This window comes from Elephas maximus, chromosome 3 (genome assembly GCF_024166365.1).
Source record: "Elephas maximus indicus isolate mEleMax1 chromosome 3, mEleMax1 primary haplotype, whole genome shotgun sequence".
Lineage (NCBI taxonomy): Eukaryota > Metazoa > Chordata > Mammalia > Proboscidea > Elephantidae > Elephas > Elephas maximus.
The window spans coordinates 66,512,555-66,532,841 of record NC_064821.1 but is presented as its reverse complement, the minus strand read 5'-3'; the positions used below and the strand labels follow the sequence as shown (position 1 = coordinate 66,532,841).

Genomic DNA, 20,287 nt, shown 5'->3' with positions numbered 1-20,287 from the left:
CAAATATTTATCGTGCACCTGCATGGTCAAGAAGAAGAGGACACGACCCAGTCCTCTCGGCTCTCACAGGTCAATCCTGGGCCATGACGGTGTAAACATTGCAAGGCAACAAGAACAGAGCCGGGACTGCAGGGAAACACTGGGCTGTGGGAGCACCAAGAAGGAGACTAACCCCATCCGGGGGCGGGAATGGGGGTCAGGCAAGTTCCTGGAGGGGGTGAGGCAAGTAGATGTTAGCTTGGTGGAGAAGCAGAGAAAGGCATTTTAGGCAAAGGGATCGACATATACGAAGGCCTAGCGTCCCAGGGCAAGCGCAGGGCACCGGGGCACTGCCTGCAGAGGCTTTTGGGGAGGGTAGAGGCCCTGCCCCTCACAGATGGGAGGGCTATGGCTGGGATTGGCCAACAGGGATCTGACGCTTAGCCAACTAGCTGCCTCATTGGTTCTCAGATGTCCCAAGGCAGAGGGGCTGAGCCCCTAAGGCAGGTGCAGAGCCCCTAGGAACAGGGCTCGGGTCTCCACTTGTCCTTCCTAGGGCTTTTCCAGGCTGCGGTACTTCTTGCGCAGCACGGATACCGGGTCCTTGAAGAGCACCGGGTCCAGGCGAAGGCGAGAGGACACCAGGGGCATGTGGCCAAACCCTGCCGCCATTAAATTGATGCAGTCCGGGTCGGGGGGCTGCGGCTCTGGCCCTGAGCCCCCAGATGCCTAAGAGAGGATGGAGAAATGCGATGGAAGGTTTTTCTGTTCTTCTGCACCCCCTCCCCCAGCAAGAAGGATTTATGCCGACAGGGAATCCTTTCTCCCTTCTCTCCTCCTCCCTCCCCCAGCCAGTGCCCTGCCAGCGCAGGCCAGTTCCCCTCTGCCCTCCTCACCAGTGGAGGTCTGGCCTCCTGGTGCTGCTTCCCATAGGGCACCGTGATGGGGGGCAGCTTGGTTACTGATGCTACCAGGAAGTTCATCAGGACGTCCACACAGGTGGGTGCCTCCTCTGCCAGGCTCCTTAGAGCTTTGGGCAGGTAGTGGGTGAAAAGAGTGTGGTAATATCTGGGTAGGGGAGGAGGACAGTGAGGCTGCAGCAGCTGAGTTCACCCCCAAACCCCATTCTCTTCCTTCCTGACCTCAGCTCTGCTCCACACTCCGTTTGCCCTCGATCCCCATCCCTCTTGCCTGGCTGCCTCAGAGTTCCCATCCGCAGTGTGACCAGCTCTCCACTGTGCTGGGTTTGTCTCCACTCTGGGGCTTGTTGGCAGCCAATGGTGTACTCCCTGTCCCCTCCCTCATGGGTTTCTCAAGGCCCCCACAACTGGGCTTTGAGTTCTGATCTCAGACGGAGCCAGATTGTGGGAGGCATCAGGTGGCTCCAAAGCCATCAGACACAGCAGCTGGAAGTCCAGCTTCAGGGGTGCTGTGGATTAATCAGGCGGACGCTGGTCCAGGTGAGCCTCACTTCACACAACCCCATACAGAACAATCTGGGGCCACTATGCACACATTAGGGGCTATGCTTCACTCTATCAAGAATTCCCTGCAAAGCTCCTGGGTAAATCTATAAGAGGTTCCAGGTTACACACAGTTGTTTTAAACCTGTATAAAGAACCCCTTAAAGAGCACAAGAGACCCTCCAGAATTCAGTCCCTGTTCTAAGACTAGGGAGCTTTAGGCAGCTTTTGGAAGGCCTGGGATAATCCCCAGCTCATCACACACACACATTTATAAAGCATCAGGACCATTCTCTTGTACCCCACCTACCACCACCACCAGACTCTGACCCACACACTGCCTGCACCCTCTGCACAACTCTACTTAAAATAATAACTTTAGCTACCATTTGTTAATATCTAGGTAACAGGAACTTACATGATTTCCCCACTGGATTATCACACCAATCACGTGAGGTGAATATACTGCATTTTACAGGTGAGGAAACTGAGGCTCGAGAGGGGTGAGGAAGCTTGCCTAGGATCACACAACTGAGATGTGGCAGATCCAGGCCTAGAACCTGAATCTTTGGGCTCTAAACTGAGCGCTATTTGCTCCCATGCCACCCTGCTCCCAGTTCAGGGTGGGGTCTCTGGCTCTTTGCTCCTTGTACCAGGGCCTGTGCTGTACCTATGGTAGAAGGTGGCCGTGGTGAGAACCATGGAGAATTCGTTGGCCCTCTCAGCAGTGTAGCCCCAGCGACCCTGGGCCTCATCCCAGAAGTGGCTCCACGTCAGAAAGCCCACCATCCGCTCTGGGAAGCTCTGCCACACCGCAAAGGCAAAGTCTACCTGGGGAGGGATTGAAATGAGGTGTGAGGAAGGATTCCCAACCAACCAGGAACGTTCAGAGATATGGAGGGAAGGCCGGCCTGGCTGAGGGGCTGGGGCAGGACTCAGGGGAGAGGAGACAGCAGCCATGACTCTGGAACTCGCTAGAAGTGTAGCATGAATGCTTCAGTGTATGTGTGTGGGGAGGGGGGGAGGCGGGGGTGCTTAGGGGAGCTTTCCCAGCTGCGAGCCTCCAAAACAATGTTCCCAAAGGAGTCTGTGAAAGCCTCTGTTAGATTTCTAGTGAGGAGGCCGATTGACTTGCTGGGGCGGTTTTGAAAGCAGGAGGCTGGACATCTTGATCTCTTGTTCGCTCGGCTCTAGGAATCTGTGAGGCCACCAGGGCCCTCTGGCTCTGTCCCCACCCACACTGGGCCCCTTTTGGGCCCAGCCCTCACCTCACTTGTGGAAAGACTGGTGTGGGCATCGAGGCTGAGGATGGCATCAGTGCTGATGGTGCCGTGTGGGAAGAAGCGATCACTGACCTGCAGAGGGAGGGCAGAGAGGACCACTCAGCTGTGGGACCTCTCCCTGACCTCCCACAGCCAATATCTGAATATCTGAATATCCACTGACCAGCAATCCCCTAAGGAGTGGCGTGGAGGGAAGAGCAGTGAACAACAGCAAATCTGGGACCTGGACGACTCAACTCTCTGGGCTTCGATTTCCCCTTTGGTGAGAAGGGGCAGTTGGTCTCTAGGGGCCCTTCCAGTTTTGACATCTCAGGATATCTCTATTGTCTCATTAGATACTCAAAGAAATGACTGTCAAGTGAGTGAGTGAGTAAACGAATAAGTGAAATGAAAATTTACTTCTCCAGTGCCTGCTTTTCAGAAGGCTCGCCAAATGTCCCTCATTTGAAAGAAACAGTTCCAGAGAGATGAGGTGACTTGCCCAGAACCATCCAGCAAGGAGGTGGCTCACATCCTTCCTGGTTCTCAGAAGCCATCCCCTCCCTGACCCTGGCCAAATTTGCCATCCGTCCATATTTCCTCAAATCCCAGGTTTCTCCCCTCTCCTTATCTGAGACATCAACCCCTCCCCCTACCTTTTCTCATCACACAAACCCCCAGTTACCTGAGAACATAATGCCAAGAGACCAGAGAGGGAAGAAATTGGGCCAGCAGCTAAAACCTACTGCCTGGTTTCTTCAGACCAAGCTTGAAGTCCAGCCTTGGCTCAGACCCAAGCAAAGCACCCCGTGTGTACCCTCCATGGTTCCCAGCATGCAGTGGCTGAGCCCACCCCCCACACCCCTCCCCATCCCTCACCTTCCTGTGCCCCTCAGTGACCGTCAAGGGGACAGCCGTCTTGGGCCACTTCTCCTTAGGTGGGGGTGGCCTCTCACTGCTCCAGAGAACCAAGATCTAGGAGGAAAAAGGGGTGGTCCTGAAGCCAGGAGCTGGAGGAGATGGGGGGTTCCAGGAGTCAGCTTTCTCAGGTGGAAGAAGTACAACAGCTGCATATATGCACATTGAGGGGGAATCCAGGGTCCTTTTGTTGCCATTCTGTCCTTGTCTCTGGGCTTCTGGCAGGTAGGAATTCTGGTGACATGAAGGTGGCCACCTGTGGTGTTACAACTTGGTATGGTAGCCTCCAGCCTGGGGCCTGTCCCCATCTTCCCTCAAAGCTTTTCATTCTCTTCCTCCCACTTTATAGTTTCCAGTCCACATGTCTGTGAAGCCTCTCCTTCTGCACCCTGGCTGAGCTGATGGCTTCCCTCTCTGCCAGTTTCCCTCCTCTGCCAGTGTTCTTCTGGGTCTAGCTGCCTTCTCTGGAAGTGAGATTTGACAGTCTGTGTGCCCGGAAAGGCTCAGTGAATCTGAACTCTGGGGGAAGAATCCTTTCCTGCTGCTTCTCTGAGTCCTCAGCATTGAACCCAGGGCCTGGCACTCAGAAAATGACTGCCGAGTGAGTGAGTGAATGAATGAACGAATATTTACTTCCCCAGAGCCTACTTTTCAGGTGGCCTCATCAGCTCCACTTGGGGGAGAGGAACAAAGACTTGGGACTTAAGGAGAAAGAAAGTGCCCTTGGAAATCTCCCCTCCCCCCCCAAATGTGTGGTCATTCTTGGGTTCTAGATGTTAGGGGCCTTTCCCTGACCCTCGCTCCCACCCTGGATCCCAGGACCCGAGCTGGCAAGGGGGCAGACCTGGGCACAGTGCTGGGAGCCTGCCACCGCCTGGATGAGCTTCAGGGGGAGCTGGCCTGGGGCCCCCACCCAGATCAGGGCGCTGAATCTGCCCACAGGATGGGAGCCTGGGGGAATGAGACACAGGCCGTCAGGGTAGGAGCAGGCAAAACCCCATGGAAAGTGACCTAAGTGGAAGACCTGGAGGGTCAGGAGAGATGTTGGGGGGCTCAGGAAGTGTCTTGGCAGGGCTCTGTGGATGAGGCTGGGGCAGATATGGGGACAGCTGATAGGGATTCAAGATGTCCCATCTCCAGGGCTTACCCTGCTGCAGGTGGTAGAAAGGGAAGTCCCGGGGACTTCTGGAAAAAGTAGGCAGGGCCAGGAGTGCTCCTGGAGGGCTGTTCCACATCAGTGAGGGGTGGGCAGAGGCTCCAAACACCCGGTCCTGAATAGTCTGAAATGAGAGAGGGGCTGTGTAGAGGGGTGGCCAGTGTGGCCCTGGCCTCAGATCCTATAGGTGGAGTCTTAGGAAGTGAGGACTGGTGTAGTCCCACACTGCCCCCTTCAGGCTGTGGTGAGGGTAGCAGCAGCATCACCTGGTCCCTGGGGACAGAGTTCAGATGCAGAAGCTGAATAGGGGGCACTCAGTGATGGTGTTCCAAAGGTGGCAGGTGGTGGCAAACTTGCTGCCTCCCTTCTCTTCTTCACTTGGGGCAGATGTCACCAACAGGTCATGACATTCTTACCAGGCTCAGAATCCTTCCCAGCACAGAGCCCCAGGCAGCCACTGCTGATCAGCTGGAGCTAGCACAAGTTGAAATCTATTTACCACAGCTGTTTCCTCTACAGATGGGGAAACTGAGGCCAAGGTTGGAGAAGGAACTAGTCCACAGTCTCACAGTGAAGCCTCTGATTTTCCCCAGAGGCATCTTCAAGGAGGAACTTCAAGCACTGGGGCAGGGGAGATGTGTCTAGGCAGAGGGTGTGGAGATGGGATGGGGATGAGGCAGGAGTCATGGGCTATGAGGGGCCCCCCTCACCTCCAGAGTGGTGTGGACGATTTTCTCCACTGAGGAAAAGTAGGCATCCCATAGAAACTGGGTCTGCTGGCGCAGGGCAAGGACCCGTGCAGGGGGCATCTCCTGGAGGGCAGCTAGGACCTGGGGCACAGAGGGAGAAGAGAAGGAGGAAAAGGGCTTGTCAGGCCCCGACTGATTCTGAGGTGGGGGGCCTGGGGCCAAGACCTGGGAATCAGAAGCCCTTTCTCCAGGGCTCTTGAAGTGGGTTGCAGTGGCCACCCTTGGCTAAGCTCAGGTAACATAGTGATCAAGAGTTCAGGGGTCACTCAGGGGTCATTAAATGCTACTTAGTAGCTGTGCGACTATAGGCAAAGCACTTACCCTCTTTAAGCCTCAGTTTCCTCATCTGTAAAACGAGGATAGTAGTACCTCCCTCATAGGGTGATGGTGAGGGTAAAATTAGATAATATGAATTATCTAGTTTAGCACAGTGCCTGGCACATGGTAGAGGCTCAACAAATGATAACTACTGTTATTAAACTCCCACATAGTCTCAGTTCTTAGGGGATTCGAGGCAGTTTCACGTGTATGTTTTTCAAAGCCAGGCAAAATTTGTTTCATCAGATGGAAAAATCGCTGTGTTATTTTGCTTTCCCAACCCAGCCCCCTGGAAGTAGTCTCTGATTTTGGATTTTCTGTAGGCTTTCCTTACACTGGTTATCTGAACAGTCATAGGCCAGTGAAGCTGGGCCCACAGGGACCATGAGGTCTAACTTATTCCATTATACAGATGGGAAAACCAAGACTGAAAACTGCTCTGAGTCAGAGAAGTCTAGAACCCTGGATGCCTGACTTCCAGCCAGTGCTCACTGCCATGAACCCTCAGGAGTCTCTGCTTCCACTTGATTCTATGGGAGCCCCATATGGGGGCAAATTCATCAACATACACAGATGGGGCATAGGAACCAGGACTGAGGCCATCCTGGGAGCTGGAATCCCAGAGTCCCTCGCATGTCGTGGGTCCAGTCCCCACCCTATGGGCAGGGCCCTGAGCTACCTGTAGTGGGAGCCTCTTGTCAGCTATAATGGCCGCCTTGGTCCAATCGATGACCTCGGAGAAGGGCAGCTCCCAGCGGGGACTGAGAAGCACAGGGATGCAGCCAGCCTGTGGGAGAGGGGTTAACTAGGGCACCCAGTCCCACCCTGCACACACTCAGCCCCTTCCACCTCCAAGCCAGCAGCCGCTGCTGTGGAGGGCAAGAGGCAAAGAGGAGGGGAAAGTAGTGTTTTTTTTGGGGAGGGGGGCGGAGTTGTGTTCTGCAGAGGGTGCGGTGAATGTGACCACAGCACAGCTGAGTCCCAGAGTGAGGGAGTGGGCAGCTCACAGCCCCTGCCCATTGGCCTGGGCCCAGGGTAGCCAGCCAGCTCAGGAGTGTGGGGGGACAGGGTGGGGGATGTCCAAGTCGGGGTTGTACCTGCAGGGCTTGGAGGAAACGTAAGGCATCAGAGCGGCGGCCTGGAATGAGGCAGAAGGTGGCGTTGGGCAGCATTCCCCTGGGGTGGGTCCTAAGGAGGCACATGAGGGGGTCCTGCACACATGAGGCCTGAGACAGCAGCCCTCCACCCCACTTGGGGGCTGGCTCCCTCACTGGCCCTACAGCACCCTATATCATCACTCCCAAGTTCACAATATGCAAGCCCACCAATATGTTCCAGATGGTAACACTCACAGCCTCACACTCATGCACTAACACAAACGGGAGCCTCACACCCGCCCTTCATCCGTGGGTGGAATAGGAGGCAGGAGTCCTGGGTTCTAGCTCTGGCTCCAGCCTTGGTGGCCTTAGATGTCTCCCTTCCCTTCTCTGGGCCTCAGTTCCCTCATCTGCAAAATGCAGAGAGGGGGCCTAACATTTCCAAGGCCTTGTTTGACTTGGAATTGCCCACAGTGCCTTGCCACTACTCTGTCACACAGTCTCCAGGCGTCCCTCACCTGAGGGGCGTCCACCCTCAGCCCTCCCACAGGCCCATGAAAGGTTTCTCTGTCAGGAGGTGGGCTGGGCCCCCAGCCTGGAACCACACAGGAAGCTGCTGTCCACAGGCCCCCTCAACCAGGACAGGCCTCCTCTGTTCCTCCTACCCCCTCCCCTCAGCCCCAGGGCCACACTCAGGCTGTGTATGCCTGTCAGGGGAGGGGCAGGTGTCACAGCCTCCTCAGAGCCCTTTCCTGGGATTGCCCCACTCAGAGAACCAGTGCCCATGACCCAGTGGGAGTGGAGGTCCCAGGAACCCTGGGTTCACAGGCCCTCAGAGCAGGGCTGATGCGTAGGGCCCAGAGGGTCCTAGGGCTCTCCTCAGCTATAGGCCACCTGGCTCTGAGCCTGAAACTTCAAGAAGTAGACCTGGGAGGGCTTAGCCAGCCTCTGGGCCAATTCCCATTGGATGGGGGCGGGGGGAGTCCCCAAGAGGGCCAAGGGCTCAGGGTCACAGAAAGGGTTGGGACAGAAATGGGACCAGAACTGAGGTATGCCAACTCCCAACCCTGGGTTATGTGAACCACCCCAGAGCTTCTGCCTAAAGCTCAGGTGTCCACTAGGCTCCCCCTAGAAGAACCCACAAGTTAACACTAGGACACCTTCTATTTCATTAAGAGCCACAGCACCACCCAGCCAGCACCATCGAGTTTATTCCGACTCATAGTGACCCTACAAGACAGAGTAGAACTGCCCCATAGGGTTTCCAAGGCTGTAATCTTTATGGAAGCAGATTGCCACATCTTTCTCTCATGGAGCGACTAGTGGGTTTGAACTTTGACCTTTTGGTTATCAGACAAGTGCTCAACTACTGTGCCATCAGGGCTCTAAGGGAGGGAAGACCCTTAAGGCTAAGGCTTCAGGGAGTTCAAAGACACAAAGACTCTGCTGAATAAACTGCACCCCTTAGCCCTCATTAACATCTATTGCCCTTTCCTCTGTGCCTTTTCTCTCCACCTGTAATGCCCTTCCCTGCCTTCTTAGTCTTATTAGTCTTAATGTCTAAGCTCAAACATCACCTCCTCTGGTAAGCCCTCCTTGATTGCTCCCTCTGCTGTGTTTCTATCGCCCTCTCGCTCCTGTGATAGTAGTGACCCAAGGTAATGTTTATTGATCATGGACTTTGCTTTAGGCACTGTTCTAAGTGCTTTACATCCATTGACTCACTTCATTCTCACAGCAGCTGTAAGAGATGGGAGGTATGTACTGTTACCCCGTTTTACAGTGGAGGAAACTGAAGCTCTTACGCGGGGAAGCCAGGTAGGCAGCTCATGTGGCCTCAGTCTACTTAACAATGTATGTCATAACCATTGATTTGTTTGTTTCTCCAATAAGACTGAGCTGCTTGAGAGCAGAGGCTGTGCCTCTCTCATCCCAGTACCCCCCAGAGCCTAGCAGAGTGCCTGACAGAGACTGGCTTCTCAATCAGTGTTAAGTGAATGAATGCTCCATGTGGCATGAGAGGATGGACACAGGGCCAATGGATAGAAATGTTCAAGAGGATATTTTCAGCACAAATTCTAGTAGCAAAGCTGTCTGGGAATGGAGCCAGAGGGTGGCCTCGGGAGGTGGTGAGTTCCCTGTCAGTGGAAGTAAACAAGCAGATTACTTGGTGCTGGGGTGGGTGGTGACCACTGATGAAGTCTTAGGAATCTGTGGTCTTGCAAGGTATCTGCCCCAGAATTGGGCTGTCAGTGCTAAGGAGGAAGCCAGGTCACAGCCCATGGCTCCAGGGCTCTACTGGGGTCTGGCCCTGGGCAAGGCACTATTGTGACTTCTGTGGGCCCTTCCCTCCATTAAAAATATTTTTTAAAACTATATTTTATGCTAACAGGCAGCCATCTAAGATGCATCAATTGGTCTCAACCCACCTGGATCAAAGAATGAAGAACACCAAGGTCACAAGATAATTATGAGCTCGAGACAGAAAGGGCCACGTGAACTAGAGACTTACATCATCCTGAGACCAGAAGAACTAGATGGTGCCCGGCCACAACCAATGACTGCCCTGACAGGGAGCACAACAGAGATCCCCTGAGGGAGCAGGAGAGCAGTGGGATGCAGACCCCAAATTCTCATAAAAAGACCAGACTTAATGGTCTGACTGAGACTAGAAGAATCCCAGCAATCACGGTCCCCAAACCTTCTGTTGGCCCAGGACAGGAACCATTCCCGAAGGCAACTCATCAGACATGGAAGGGACTGGACAATGGGCTGGAGAGAGATGCTGATGAGGAGTGAGTTACTTGTATCAGGTGGACACCTGAGACAGTGTTGGCATCTCCTGTCTGGAGGGGAGATGGGAGGGTAGAGAGGGTTAGAAACTGGCAAAACGGTCACAAAAGGAGAGACTGGAAGGAGGGAGCGGGCTGACTCATTGGGGGAGAGTAAACGGGAGTATGTAATAAGGTGTATATAAGTTTATATGTGAGAGACTGACTTGATTTGTAAACTTTCACTTAAAGCACAATAAAAATTATTAAAAAAAAACTATATTTTATAACTATGTTGGTATAAAGACAAGGAGCCCTGGTGGCACAGTGGTTAAAGCACTTGGCTGCTAACTGAAAGATCAGAGGTTTGAACCTATCACCCGCTCCGAGGGAGAAAGATGTGACAGTCTGCTTCCATAGAGATTTACAGCATTGGAAACCTTATGGGGCAGTTCTACTCTGTCCTACAGGGTCACCACGAGCCGGAATTGACTTGACAGCAACAGGTTTGGTTTTAGTCGGTATAAAGACAAATAATATCACATATTAAAACATTTTCTTCTGGCTAGAAGTCCTTTTTTTTTTTTCCTGATCTGGGAAGAAATGAACACATTTGTGTGGCCCCTAAAAGTATCGTGTGCCCTAGGCTCTGTGCCTCCTGTGCCTAACGATACAGGCAGGGAGACTGTAAAATATACACTGAATTTATGTTAAAAAAAAAAAAAAGTGGGGGAGAACATATATGCATACTGCCTGTACAGTCACATCTCAGGAAACAAGTACAAGAAACTGTGTGTTGACCTCCAGAAGGAGAACTGGGTGGCCAGGAGACAGGCTGGGAGGAAGACTTTTTACTGTGTCCCTTTTTGTACACTGTGAATTTTGTACCAGGTCAATGAATTACCCCTTCATAAAAATGAATAAGTAACAATTTAAATGGGTGGGAACTTATTCCAAAGCAACAGGAGGCTATTCAACCAAGGTGGAAAAACATGGGCTTTGGAGCCAGAAGTGCAGGGTTGGATCCCAGCTCCACTGCTTCTAAGTGTCTGATCAGAAGTGAGCAGGGCCATGCTGGATTGAGAACCTTGTCACCAAAGGCCCTCTTTGAACCTTAGTTTCCTGTTCCTTGGAATGGAGGTAATACCATTTTTGAAGGGTGCTTGAAAGAATTGGCAATGACTTGTATAAAGTGCCTGGCAAACCGTGTGGCCCGGGGGATGTTAGCTTCCTCCTCTCCCCTCCCACTTTCCCACCAGTGCTAGCGGAGTGAATTGTGCCTGCGGAGGGGACTGTGAATTGCCTCTTTCTCAGCCAGCTCTTGTTTATTCAGGCCACCTTCTGGGGACTGGCCCTGCGGCTGTAGACCTCTCTCTCTCACTCTGCCCCTGTACTCTCTTTTCTCTCTCAGTCTGGTCCAGGTAGCTGCCTGACACTTTAGGGAAACTGAAGCTCAAGCTACCCTAGAGATTATAAGTCCTGTCACCCAAAGGGGGGCTGAGGCCGAAGATAGAACTCTTTGAAGTTCCTCTAGAGAACCCCTAGAGCCGCCCGGCTTCACCCCATGGACACAGACTTATCAAACGTGCTACTCAGAGGGTGGCCCAGGCTGATTAGAAAACCTGGCCGGTTTTCTGGGCAATTTTAGATCAATCCGCAAACATTTGGTTTACATGTCCAGCCACCTGGGGATACAGAGTTAGATCTGGGGTCTTACCTTGAAGTCTGGTCTTGGTTCTCAATGGGGTCACGCAGATATGTGTGTGTACGTGTGTGTTGATGTGTTTGTGTGTATATGCAGGCAGCGTCCCTAACTTTCAGCTTCTCAGAGAAATCCAGACTAAAATAGCTTTCAGATTCACCAATAACTCACTGCATTTACCTGTAACTAAAGTCAGCCAAAAGGTCTTTCTGTAAGCAAGAACGGCTAAGCGTTTAAGTGTTCAGCTGCTAACTGAAAGGCTGGTGGCCCAAACTCATCCAGTAGCTCCACGGAAGAAAGACCTGGAGACCTGCTCCCGTAAAGATTACAGCCGAGAAAACCCTATGGGGCTATTCTACTCTGTTACATAGGGTCACTATGAGTCAAAATCGACTCGATGTCACAAGACAACAACAACATAGCCAGAAAAGTGTGGGGAAGGGGGGAGGCTGGTAAACAGAGAAACTTGCCACCAAAGGTGAGCTTCTGTCTGAGCTCTGAGCTGGCAGTGCCTGGGGAGATCTCCCAGGAGCCCCAAGCAGAGGCATAAAAGGAGCTTGGTCATGTGCAGAATTCCTGGGAGGGAAGTGAAGCTCAGAATAGCCTCTGTTGTTCTAGCAGAGAACAGGGAGATGGGGAGATACCTGAGGGAGAGAGCTGGGGTAGGATACGAGTGACAGGTTCCAACTTGGGCCAGCCCCAGGAGATAGAGAGGGAAGCCTTTGCCGCGGGGGCCCTGGGCAACCTCAGAAGGACTTGATTTGAATTCTTGCCTGCCCAGTCAGCCTTTGGAAACTACTGGCCTCCTAGGGGGTGCAGAGAGTGCTCAGGGGTTAGCTGCTTTGTTACCTGAGGTGTGTCACCAACTAGCTGCAGTGGACAGAAGTTTCTGAACAAGTTTTCCACGTCCTACAGTTCTGTGTCCTGGTTGCACAGTGGTTAAGCACGCCGCTGCTAGCCAAAAGGGGGCAGTTGGAACCCACCAGCTGCTCCACTGGAGGAGGATGTGACAGACTGCTTCCATAAAGACTTAAAGCCTTAGAAACCCTATAGGGCGGTTCTACTCTGTCCTAAAGGGCCACTATGAGTCAAAATCGACTCAATGGCAAGGAGTACAGGCTCCCATGCTCCTTATATAGTGTTCAGGCACCTTCCCTGGCAGGAAGTTCTTCTTTAGGTCTGACCTAAGTCATACTTGCTATAACCAAATACTACTTCCTTGAGAAGTTAATATTCCAAATTAGACATTGGGCAGCTTCCATCTGTGACCAATTACTTATCTCCATGGCCCCTCTTAGTCATTTGACTGGCTGATCATAGACTTTCTCTCAAAACTCAGAATTCTAATTCTGAGGGCTTTGGTAACAGACAATTCTGGACTCAAACACTGGCTGTGCTCTTTCTAGCTGTGTGGCCTCAGACAAGTTATTTAACCTCTCTGAGCTTCAGTGTTTGGTATACAAACAAATAATAGCAATTCACATTATTTTATTATCATCATTATTTTAGAAAAAGTTAATATTTATAAAAGTGCAGACACTATCCAAATGTATGTTAAATAATATATCAGGGAAGGAGAGATTGGAATGAGGGAAATGGAGAAAGTAGGGATGAGTCATGTTTTACATTTTTAAAGAACCCCAAGGAAGAACTCCCAAACCTGTGGTTGACATTCCTTGCATCATATCATCAGCTTGGTAGAAGTGTTCTCTGTTGTCTAACCTGACTCCCTCCTGCTGCAGCTGAGGCCTGAGTTTGCCAGAACTAGTTGGTTCTCTTATCTCAATCCTGCCCTCTACCCTGGCCTCTGGGCTCCATACTGTCACACCTCCTCCCGCCACAGCCCCCAAGGGGAAAAGTCCACTTACTGCGTAGGTCCAGGGTCCTGCTCATAGCGCCCATCCCAGAGGCATGTGGAGGAGTCGGTGCCTGCTGTGCGCCACCCACCTCTCTCCTCTGCCAGGGCTAGCAGGGTCTCCCCAGGGTGGGGGCTATGCTGCTGCAGCTGGCCAGGAGCCCCACCTCGAAATGGGTGGGCTTCAGGGAGAAGTGGGAGAGCCACGTCGAAGCCACGCCGGAAGGTGTCTACTGTGGGGCTGGCCTCAGCCACCATGGCCTGTCCCAGCTGGAAGGTCTTGGGGCAGGGGGCTGGGTGGAGACTGAAGACCAGATGGTTCTTGCCCCCATTCCATTGTGGAGGCACTGGGCTGGCCTCTGCAGCAGGGGCGTCTAGGCTGAGGAAAAGGAGGAGGCAGGCCTCACCAGGGTTGGATGTGTGGTAGCGGGAGCCCTCGATGGAAGCCAGGATCCGGCGATGAATCTCAGAGGTTGGTTCTGCCGCAGGGTACACGAACACCTTGAGGCTACCACCCCTGCACTGGGAAGTGTCAAAGCAGGCTTCCCAGCTGCAGCCGTTGCTGCCGGGGGCTCGGGAAGGTCGAGGGGCATCTTCTGGAAGCTCCCCAGGCTGGAAAAAGCTCTGTAGGAGCTCCGTATCTAGCCAGCGGGGCCAGCCTTGAGGGGCTCCTGGCAGAGGTCTCGGGGGCACAGCCAGGCGGAGAAGTGGGGAGACCCCCAGGAGGACGAGGAGGAGCCAGGAGGCTGACAGTGCCAGCCAAAGGGACTTTCTTCTCCAGGACTGCATGTGGCCACCCACAGCCCGGTTTGGGGGAAGCTAGGAGGCCTTGGCTAGGAAGCAGAAAGAGCAGGGGCCTGAGGGTGGGTGGCCGGTGCTAGGATCAGTCTTCTAGTCCAGCGCCCTCATTGTACAGATAGGAAGACTGAGGCCAGGCGTAAGAGGCCGGGTAAGACCCAGCTTCCTGACCTTGCCTTCCTGTGGTCAGCACTCTGCTTCCTTGGCCTTTGGACAGCCAAGCTAGCCTCTGCCCTTCCCACAGCCCCCCTGCTCCAGGGCACTGCTCAGGCTGATGCAACCCCTGTCCAGGCTGCAAGGCTGTGGCCTTCTGTCCCTCCAGCTGCACCCCCTGACTCTGCCCTTGTCTGAGAGGAGGGCTGTCTGCCAGGCCATGGGGGACCCGTGAGGACTCCCCAGGGGGCAGTTTGGCCAGGGTGCAGGGCTGGAAGGAAGCAGGGCTGGTCTCCTCAGGGCAATCCTGCCTAGGCAGCCCTGGCTGCCCCTGTGCCTGCTGGCAGGCACTCCTGGACTGTGGTCCCTGCGGTTGGAGCTAAAATTAGACCCTGCACCCCATGTAGGCCATCAGGGCCAGCTGGGGTCAGGGCCTTGGTGCGGCTGGTGCCCCCTGCCTGGGGGGCTGGGAGGGCTCTGGGTCCTGGTCATCTTCCTCCCTGCCACTGTCCCCACTCCCGTAGTGCTGCCTCTTCTCCCTTGAGCACTGGCAGCTGGCCCTGTACCCTCTGACTTGGAGCTATCACGGTGCAGAGGCCAGGTCTCCTGCCCCAGCCCCTGCCCCAAGCCCCAAGTCCCTGCCAGTGTCTCCCTCTGCTCCCTCTCCAGGCTGCATCTGGCTGGTCTGGATTCCTTTCCCAGCGGCAGCCTGGCTCCTCCCCTGCCAGCCCTGATTCGCTTCTGGCTGGAAGGCAAAGTCTCCACTTAACCCTTTCCAAACCAGTTTCTTCGATTTTTCATAATAATAACCACACCTTACAGTTTGTCAGGAGCTGCCACAGCCTCATCTCTTCGAGCTCTCACAGTAGTTCTCTAAGGCAGAGATTTATCACAGACATTTTTTACAGATGAACAAAGTGACAGTCACAGAGGGAATGGAATCTTCCTAAGGTGACCCAGGTAAAAAGTGGTAGGGTGGGGATTTCAACTCTGAGCATCTGACCCTAAACCTTAGAGTTTCCCACTGGCCACCCCTACTGGGTATGTGAGTATGGGGAGTCTATAAATTAACAGGAGGGAAAGTCAACAGATGTGATGAGTGAGAAGGAATTAAGGGGCTGGGGACATTGGGAAAGGTGCCCCCAACTCTACCCATGGTTGGTCCCCTCTTGCTTCAGTCGTTCTTTCCATCTAGCTCCGGCCTCTTAGGGCCCACTCCTGGCCCCCTTCATTCAGACACACAGGTCTGCCCTTGTCTGGAGCTCTGCAGGGAAAGGCTTAGTGCTTGTTCTAGTCCTGGTGAGGGGTTCTTCCCGAGGTTGAATTTGACTCTCCATTAATTCATGCTCCATTGAGGGGCTCCCCTGGTCCTGGGCCTGGGCTCTGTGAGAGGAGTCAAGGAATGGGTGATGAGGGAGACACAGACCCTGACTACCAAGAGCTCTAGCCTGATGAGGGAGGCCCCGTGGAGTCCACAGATCTGGAATTGAGCTCTGCCTCTACCTCTTACTAAGGAGCCCTAGTAGTGCAATGGTTAAGCACTCCGCTGCTAGCCTAAAGGTCAGCAGTTGGCTCTGCCGGAGAAAAGACCTGATGATCTGCTCCTGTAAAGATTATGGCCTAGGAAACCCTATGGAGCCGTTCTACTCTGTCCTATAGGGTCACTTGAGTCAGAATCCACTCGATGACACACAAGAACACTGAAAAGCTGACATTTGAGCAAAATCCTGAAGGGTCGAGGGAGTGAGCGGAGTGTATTTCTAGGAGAAGATCATTCTGGGCAGGGGGAACAGCCAGGGCACAGATTCTGAGGGGGAACAGGCCTGCCATGCAAGAGGCACAGTGAGGGCAGGAGGAGAAGCAGGAGAGGAGGCCAGAGAATTGTAGGGCCTTGTAGACTGTTACAAAGGGTTTGGCTTTCATTCTGGAGAGCACTGACATAGGGGTATGACCCGACCTTATTTTCATAAAACCACTCAGACTGTAGGGAAAAGGTTGATCACAGGGACAGGGACAGAAGCAGGGAGCCCTGTCGGACCATGGCCATAATGCACACGAGCCATGATGGTGGCTTGGACCAGGGTGGCAGAGGGCAGAAGAGGCGAGAAGTGGTCAGGATCTGGATATGTTTTGAGCCAGGGCAAAGCGACAGATGTGCTGACTGATTGGATGTGAGGTTTGGCTTGAGCACAGGTAGGATGGAGTTGCTATCGGCTGAGATGAGCAAGACTGAAAGAGGAGCAATGTGGGGAAGAAGACCAGGAATTCAGTTCTGAGGTTAGGAATCATGTCCACTCATCTTTCTCATCCCCAGCACTAAAAAAAAAAAAACCTATTGCCTGGAGTCGATTCCAACTCATAGCGACCTTATGGGACAGAGTAGAACTGCCCCACAGGTTTCCAAGGAACAGCTGGTGGATTCGAACTGCTGACCTTTTGTTTAGCAGCCAAGCTCTTAACCACTGTGCCACCAGGGCTGCATGATAAATGTCCAGTAAAGGCTTTTTGAATGAGTGGACGGATAGATGGATGGACAGGTGGATGGATGGACGGACGGACGGACAGACTGACGGATGGATGAATGGAAAAAGTTAGGAGGTCTAGGAAGACAAGGATGGCTGGTGAAGGGCTTACGGTGGTGCCTGATCCTGCTCCAGCTCCCCTATCCCTATCCCAGGGCACAAGCTCACTCCTACCTCCATCCCTGCTGAGGCCTGGGCTTGTCTGGATTGTGATTCACAAAGTTACCCTTGAGGCTTGGATGGAGAAAGAGAAAGCAGGGAATCCTGGCAGGCAGGGCTAGCAGGGCTTATCCTAAAAATAGATCTCTGGGCTCTACCAAGGGTTCTGAGGCCTCCATTGGGCTCTTTAGAGCTCGTCAAAGCCACCAGGAGTCCCTGTCCTATACCTGGTCTACAAGCGATGTGACAGAAGCAGACACTTTGGGGCACGTCCGGAGGTAGTGGATGGCAGGGAGGAGGAGGCAATGACCTGGGTACTGGTTCAGCATCGGGAGGCTTCCCAGAGGAGGCAGAGGCCTTGTTTCTTGCAGGGCAGGGTCGAAGCAGGCCTTGGGGTGAATTTGAGGACAAGGTACTCTGGATGGCATCCTAGAGCCTCTGAGCACTGCAGTGTTTGTGTCACTGCCGTGGTGGTGTCGTGGGTGCCTGGGGGCTACCTGGGGGCTGCCTGAACACGGGATTGCTCCCAGCCTGAGGTGTCAGGTGTCAGATTGGCCAAGGTACCCAGGCCGAAAATGGGAATGACAATACTGTGTTTGAAGTATTTCCTCTCTGCCTCCCTCCCTTCCTTCCCAGGGCTGGGCCCCTAAATGGCCAAAAGGAAAGGATCTAGTCTTCAGGAAGAAAGGGGGCTGGTGGTGAAGAGCACAGCCCTAGTGCTCTTTAGAAGCTGTGTGTTCTTGGGCAAGTTACTTCATCCCTCTGTGCTTGCATTTCCTCATCTGCAAAATGAGCATAGTCATAGCTCCTCCCTCAAAGGCTTGCTGGGAGGAGGATTCAATGAGGTAATGAATGCACAGCATTCGGTATGCCCTGCCCAGCACAGAGCAAACACTTAACAAATGGTATCCTTCTGTCCCTGACCCAAGAGGAGATGAGATAACTTGCCCAGGGCATCAAGCTGTCCATCTGGGACCAATCAGGACAGGACTTGGGTTTCCTCCATCTGCACCCATGTTATTTCTGCTGCACCTCCATCCCTGCCCAGAAGAAAAGATACACTGGGAGCTCCAAGAGGCGATCATTGTGGAAACCCATCTGCTGCCTCTTGTCTGCTGCTGTTTGTTCCTCCAGCTCTAGGCTGTCTAGGTGTCTCACAGCAGAATTAACGAGTGTGGGGCTAGAGGCTGCCAGAGCCCTGGAGTCTCAGCTCTCACTTTCTTGAGCACCCAAACCCCAAGCCTGTTGCCATTGAGTTGATTCTGACTCATAGCAACCCTATAGGACAGAGTGGTACTGTCCCATAGGGCTTCCAAGGAGCAGCTGGTGGATTCGAACTGCCGATCTTTTTGGTTAGCAGCCGAGCTCTTAATTCTCGAGCACCAAAAGCCAAAACCAAACCCTTTGCTGTCGAGTCGATTCCGACTCATAGCAACCCTATAGGACAGAGTAGAACTGCCCCATTGAGTTTCCAAAGAGCGCCTGGTGGATTTGAACTGCCTACCCTTTTTTACCCTTTGGTTAGCAGCCATAGCACTTAGCCACTATGCCACCAGGGTTTCCTTCTCAAGCACAGCTAACCCCAAATCTCCAGGAACCTCACAGGGCCCTGGAGCATCAATTCAGCTCCAGCTCAAGTAAGTCTGCCTGCCGTGGCTCCCACCAGGATGCAGAGCCCATATCCTGCCCATAGTGGATAACTCATACCTGGACCCTACCTGGGGCAAGGCCAGGGGCCCAGCCCAGGAGACTCCAAAATGGGAGTCAGGGAAAGCAAATTCCAGCCCCTGCTCCTCCTCCAAGTATGTCCGTTTGACCTTGGACCAGTTACACCCTTTTTTGGGTCTTTCTTTTTTTTTTTTTACCATCAGCTTAAAGTGGTAGCAGGACCAGGTCATCTTCTGGGATTTTCAGAGCAAAAACGCTCTGAAATTCTTACTCAGAAGTAATCCTGACACAGGTTTGAAGGTCAACCCTTCCCCCTCCCATCCAATCAACACTGAACTTCGTTAAGGAAAAGTATCCAAAACTTGGAAGTGAGACAATGAGGAGACCAAGTGACCTCCATTGTCCCACTGGGGCATTGTCTAACAAGCCACCCAGGGTCATGTGACGCCCTAAGGGATGACAACTTTGACTTTTTATGCACTCTGGATTAGGGCCCAGGCATTGGATAAGTCTGAGAAGTAAAATGTTAATTTGTAGGAAACAGATAAATTACAAATGATTTTTGTCCCATAATGATATAAATGACTTCTGACCAGCAGAGAAGATAACCCCAAAGGTAATAGGTCACGCTCCGTAGGGCAGTCACCGGTTTTGAATCTAACTGACAGTTTCATCCCAGCATTCTCTGGGTTTGACTGGTTATCATCAGTGAATCCTCTGAATAAGCTTTGTGGTTGGTCCTGATGGTTCCCCCATGAATGCGTGAAACACATCTTTGACAGTGCCCGCTGTGTATTTGTGTGACAATTCTTTTAACATTTAGAAAACTATAATTTGATAGCTCACCCAGCCTCATTTTCTTCTTCTGTGAAGTGGAGAATTTGAAAGAGAAGCTGTCACATTTGCTGACCACGTGCCAGGCACCATTAAGCTTTTTAGATCCATAATTTCTTTTAAGCCCCACAGCAAAACTGCCTAGGTGGGGGACTATTCCCTCCCATTTTGCAGACAAAGTTAGTGTGGTTCAGAGAGGTGAAGTAATTGCCCCAAGGCCACACAGGCAGTGAGTAACAGAACCTAGACTTGACTCACTGCATCACAAAGTTAATTTGTCCTTAACAGGCTTATTGTGGGGCTCGTTGGATGAGATAACATGTGGTAAAGGGCTTGGTACACTGAACAGGTATGTACACATGTGAATAATTACAGTCAATCCAAAGCTACCTTCTAACCAGCCACACCTAGACACAACCAGGGGTTTGGGCTTCCCTCCCCTGGAGAGCATCTCTGCTTCCTGTAGGGTGGGTTTCTGCTGTCGGAGAAAGTCAAGCACCCCTAACCCAGCCCCTGACACACAGGACACTCACTATCCATCTCTCAAACTAAAGACTGGGCTTTCAGCCCTGGCCCCTCCTCTGGAGCCTGTATCCCTGTTGCAGGGGTCTAAGGGTGGGGTCCGGGGCAACAGAACCGAATAAGCCAAGCAAAGTGCATTCCAAACCCCGCTCCTGAAATCATTCTGCCCATCCTCCTGCTGGCCTCATCTGAATCAGACCCTCTCTGAAGGCTCTGGAAACCATGCCCAGCCTCCCCCAAGCTTCTGGACCCTCCCCGCCACCCAGGACAGCCCATACCCTGACACTTCTACCTCAGCTCAGGGTGCCAATGGGTTAATCAATGGAGCCAGTTTGGCAAATGTTTTCCTAGCAGGCACACT

The 20,287-nt window shown here is 52.8% G+C and overlaps 1 protein-coding gene across 1 annotated transcript; it reads right to left on the bottom strand.

The window, feature by feature from the left end:
• Positions 1-410: 410 nt before the first annotated feature.
• Positions 411-14,879, bottom strand: EXTL1 (exostosin like glycosyltransferase 1). Its single transcript, XM_049878330.1, has 11 exons — positions 13,284-14,879; positions 6,943-7,033; positions 6,525-6,632; positions 5,489-5,608; positions 4,770-4,902; positions 4,467-4,573; positions 3,584-3,679; positions 2,711-2,797; positions 2,113-2,273; positions 876-1,047; positions 411-708 (listed from the first exon to the last, which is right to left on the bottom strand). The coding sequence occupies exons 1-11, from the start codon at positions 14,057-14,059 to the stop codon at positions 532-534; spliced, it is 2,028 nt and encodes a 675-aa protein (XP_049734287.1). The 5' UTR covers positions 14,060-14,879; the 3' UTR covers positions 411-531.
• Between the last annotated feature and the right edge of the window lie 5,408 nt (positions 14,880-20,287).

Excerpts from the sequence above, each read along its gene's own strand:
- EXTL1 (XM_049878330.1), bottom strand. The coding sequence starts at position 14,059 with ATGCAGTCCTGGAGAAGAAAGTCCCTTTGGCTGGCACTGTCAGCCTCC. Across the intron at positions 4,903-5,488 it reads TCGTCCACACCACTCTGGAG|ACTATTCAGGACCGGGTGTT; the intron begins GTGAGGGGGGCC and ends CTCTCATTTCAG. Across the intron at positions 709-875 it reads AGGAGGCCAGACCTCCACTG|GCATCTGGGGGCTCAGGGCC; the intron begins GTGAGGAGGGCA and ends ATCCTCTCTTAG.